Source organism: Buceros rhinoceros, unplaced genomic scaffold (assembly GCF_000710305.1).
Source record: "Buceros rhinoceros silvestris isolate BGI_N320 unplaced genomic scaffold, ASM71030v1 scaffold33196, whole genome shotgun sequence".
In the NCBI taxonomy this organism is placed as follows: domain Eukaryota; kingdom Metazoa; phylum Chordata; class Aves; order Bucerotiformes; family Bucerotidae; genus Buceros; species Buceros rhinoceros.
The window spans coordinates 10,441-15,149 of NW_010419894.1; the positions used below are offsets into that span (position 1 = coordinate 10,441).

Here is a 4,709-nt window from a genome sequence, read left to right on the forward strand (position 1 = left end):
ATCACGAAGTTGTGAGCCTCCAGCAAGCACGGGCAGATGGCTTGCTGCAGTCTGCAGAGGGGGTGTCCTGCAACAAGCACAGCTGGAGCTCAACTGAAGGGGTTTTAGCAGCTGGGATTTAGCGGTACGTGGTTTTCCCCCGGCATGAGTGAGCTGGGTTTAATCCAGTGTACCGGGAGGAAACAGTGCAATGAAAACACGATGGTTAAGATGCGGGTCTGAATGGAGGTGCCTGAATGCAGGGGCCTCTCATCCTGTCGCAGTTCCAGCACAGAGCAAGGCAGAGCAAATGATTCAGCTCACCCTAAACCATACGCCCTAAACCTACCCTCTGACTCCTCTCCACTGGTGCCTACCTTTTTGTTTAGTCCCTAAATCTCCAGGCAACAGATCTTCCTGTGCTGTGCCCCACAGGGCTGCTCGCATGGTCCCCAGGGCAGCCCAGGCGATAGCCCCGAGGCCAGCGACCAGGCAGCTGAGTCAAACCCACTCATTTAGAGGGTGACCCCTGAGCAAACCCCACGTTGGCCACATCCTGTTGCAGCATCAAGGCTGAACATGCTGCTGCTTGGGACACATGTCCCCACCAGCTTCAGTGCCTGTCCAGACCTACCACTTAGCTTGAACCTACGGCTAAAACATTAAACCCCAGCAGTTTACACCCTCAGTAACACCCTTAGATCAACAGGCAATTCCCAAAAGCACCCAGACAGCCAGCACAGCTCTGAATCCAGGGTGACGCTCGCTCCTGTTCAGCGCCAAGAGCCACGGCAGATGCCTTTCCCAGCACACCAGCTTCCAAGCTGTTGAAAGCAGCCCGGTCGGACACATGGTTATCTTGTTTTATATCTGCTCTGAATGCCCTAACTGGTCGGTAAAACTTTAATTAACGTTGAGCTTGCAGATAGCTAACAGGTTTAATTTACTGTGCCGTAAAGGAAGAGGTAGGGCGCGTATTTCAGTGCTGGTTTATGGTATATAAATTACTTGTCATGTACGTTACTGGTGGATACTAGGCTCCTACTATAACAACTGCGGGGTGTGAATTGTGTGTGTATATATCTCTATAGATAAATATTTCGGCTGAGATGTTCACCCCTACTGATTTGCTGCGTTGGCCTTCCTTGCTGTATTTCTAAAAGACAACATAAAAAATGCCCCCCTAAACTCAGATCCATCAAGGAGCAGTAATTACCTCCCGTCTACGGGCATCCGGCCAGCCAGGCACCAACCCGTTGCTCAACAAAGAGGTTTATCACACAAACCAGAGCAGATTCAGTTCGCAGCCTCAGAAGCGCTAATAAACAAACCCTTTGGGCAACATCTGAGCATGAATGAGCCTGTAAAGATGCTTGAGGTTCTTCAAAGAGCAGCTCAGGTCAATGCATGACTGCTACAGAGTCCTTTTCCTCTCATGCGTGCTGCCTCAGTTTCCCTTACTCACAGGGGGGAAACGCTTTTTCTTTTTCAAATAACATGCAATTAGATCCTGAAGCGGCTCACTGAGGGATGCTGGGAGTAACCCAGTCTTGTGGGTAGCACCTTCCTGTGCTGAGCAGAAGGTGAGAGCAGATGCCCATTCTGCAAGGATATGCCCTGGGGAGGAGGGACCACGTGTGGGACCTCCTGGACATGACTCCTGGGTACTCCTCCACTGCCATTTAGCCGTGCCAAGGCTACAGGGTCCATTCCCAGTGCCCGCTGGTGAGACGGTGCCTCTCTCGCTTGTGTTGCGCAGAGATTGATGCCCCCAAGAATCTGCGGGTGGGCTCACGGACTCCTGCCAGCCTCGAGCTCGCCTGGGACAACAGTGAGGCTGAGGCGCAGAGCTACAGGGTGGTCTACAGCACCCTGGCCGGGGAGCACTACCACGAAGTCCTGGTGCCGCGTGACACTGGCCCCACCACTCGGGCCACCCTCGCAGGTATGCGTGCACCCATGAGCCCTTGTTCCCCCCCTCCTCCTCCTCCTCTCAAGCAGGTAGGGCAAAGGAGAGCCCAAACCAGCACCGATGGTTGCCCCTAAGCTGGTATGTATTTGAATCTGGTTTGGAGCTTACTAGTGACAGGAGAGGATTTCCTCGAGATGAAGTTCGTTTTCCCGTCTGTGGGTCTGGATTTGGGTGTTGCTTATCCATGAGCTGAGCGATGCACGTCCAAGCAACGCACCTCCCAGTGATGTACCTCCAAGCAATGCAAGGGTCTGCCCAGGTGCCAAACAGAGCTGGCATGGAGCAAAGCAAGAAATGAGGAGAGGTAGCCTTTCGAGGCTGATCGGGAGGAGAGTACCATTTTGCCCTTCCTCTTTTTCCTTGCTGGGAAAAAGCCGCAGGCACTGATGCTCCATACACAGGCAGCGATGGGGAGCCAGGCTGCCTGAGCTCATCGCCTTTTGCCAAAAGCAGACCCAAATCCAGGGATGCTCTTTGTGAGCAAGTCCTTCAAGGTACTTTATTCAGGCCAGCACAGGGGTTGTCACTGCGGGCTGCAAACACCACCCACCCCCTGCTGCAAGGGAAGTCCCTAACACCTTTTGCAGCAACACAGAGAAGCACTGTGTGAGATCCTCTTTTTTTGGCTGCAACCCTTTGCCTGCCAGATTTGCAGCTCTGGAAGTGGTTGGGCGGGTTTTTTTTTTGGCGGGGGGTTGGTTTTTTGTTTGGTTGGTTGCTTCTTGTTGTTGTTTTGAGCAAAGACTTCCTTATACATACACAATAAAGACAACTACTTCAGCTTGAAGCTCTTCAGCATGGCAGGACAGCAGGTTCTTCTGCTCTCTTTGCCTCCCCAGCCCAAAGGGGGCTCAGGCATCTCGGCCACATGGAACTCAAGGAGCAATTTCAGAGGGAAAGTCAAATGAGAAGATACAGATGCAGTAGCACGGAGTCATGGGAAAGGCTGAAGGGCAGGAAAGCAATTAGAGCAGTTAGCTTGAAAAATGTGGTATGCGGAAAAAAGAAAAATGTTAGCGATCGTTTCTGCTGTGTACATGCTGAAGACACGCATGGTGAAGTGAGATGAGATCAGAGACAGACTGTTGGTCACCTGCTTGCTTTCCTCTAGGGTATTTACTGCCTTTCTATGTGAGAAGGAGCACTGAGAACGGTACAAATCCCCCTCCTTGGGACAGAGGTGCAATGCTACCCCAATGACCCAAACTGCAATGACACCCCTGGCAGAGCCTGAGCTAGCCTCAGAGGACGTGGCAGCCTGAAGGCTCTTGGTTTTCTCAATAAAAATTAAAAAAGCTGTCGAGTCTCTGCCAGACTCAGGCAGGGCTACAAGAACCACCCCCTGGAGCAAGCTGCAGATATGCAGAGGCTTAAGCTGATAGCAGTGAGTGATTTTCATAGAATGTCTCCATCATGAGCTAAGTGAATTGCTTCTCATTCCCAGGGCACGATGGAATAACAAACAAATTTTTAAAAAAACCTAATCATAGCAAAAACAAACCAAAAAACATTCTGCTGGCAAAAAACCGCCGGGATATCCATAGCAGGAGTGGCACAAGAGCCTCTCCCGTAGCTCCATTATGCATGTGATAGTCCCGCCCTTCAGAGTCTTGTTGGACGTGGTATGAAGCCCACTGGGGTGTGTTTCCAGCCACCTGGGACCTGATGGGATCCCGGGTGCAAAAGCAAACAGCGATGCCTTCAGCCACCTTCATCTGCCTGCAGGAAAAGCAGCAAGGAATGGTGCTGAGCAGAGCTCATCAAAGATTTAAGCTTAAAAACAGAGCAGGCCTTGCCCTGCCCCATATGCCACTCATCAAAGTCAGCAGTTGCAAAAAAATAGCCGTAATTTTGCTCTACTCCAACAAAGGTGGGAGAGAAAACGCCTTGTTTTACATGCTCCTGCTCACTTTTGCCGTCTGCTGCCCCTATCTCCACCCCAGCACCAAGACTGCACTGTAGCAAGATGAGAGGAGCAGGGGATGGGGGTTTCTCTCCCTCTTGGCCTCTTGGGGCAGGTTGTGGTGGCTTCAGGGGATGCTGCTCTCCTGGCAAGGCAGGGTGAGCCGGGCTGGAGGGCTTACGGCTTCCTCTAACTCCACGGGAAAGACCGCGAAGTGCAGGGAGGTGGGGAATAAAGCCACCAGCAGCCAAGCAGAAGTGACAAGCAGAGGCAGGAGCTGTCCCACAAAGACAAAGCAGTGCTCAGCAAGAGGTGCACAGGGAAGGAGCTCGATTCCCAAGTCCCCGGAGAGGGGCACTACGGGATACGTCCACCCCAAGAAGCAGTGCTTGATTTGGCTCCCAGAAAGACTGCGTCTTTCCTAATGAATGTGCATTTCATTTACTCTGCATAATTTATTTCTCTTCGAGACACCGGCCCTGTGACAATATTTGATGTTGAATCACTCTGGAAACAAATATAGCTACTGTATCATTCCCATCTCAGCTCACACACACACACAGACACACGCAGTTTCTATCTCGATGCTAGAAATTACAGCAGACCTCAGCAACAACCTTTAAAAACTGCTTATTTCTGAGCTAGACTAATCCAAAGCAATTATAATAATCTGAATAGATTATTAGAGTAACAAGAATTAGAACGATCCAAATCCCTGCCCAAAGCAACCACAGGGCCTTCTAAAAAGGCTCAGATCTTCTGCAGATCTTCTGCGCAGGCCAGCTGCTGCCCTGTGGGAAAGGCACTCACCCCCAGGATGCTCAGGAGGGTCCCCCCCCGCCCCACGCCCGGGAC

At 51.5% G+C, this 4,709-nt stretch overlaps 1 protein-coding gene across 1 annotated transcript in view; it reads left to right on the plus strand.

Moving 5' to 3' along the window:
- The window catches only part of TNR (tenascin R), a gene marked incomplete at its 5' end in the record, with an annotated part of 27,149 nt that overhangs the window by 9,078 nt on the left and 13,362 nt on the right, over positions 1 to 4,709 (plus strand). The window contains one exon of the mRNA XM_010139116.1: positions 1,739 to 1,924. Coding sequence (XP_010137418.1) covers positions 1,739 to 1,924 — 186 coding nt within the window. The remainder of the gene's footprint in view (positions 1 to 1,738; positions 1,925 to 4,709) is intronic.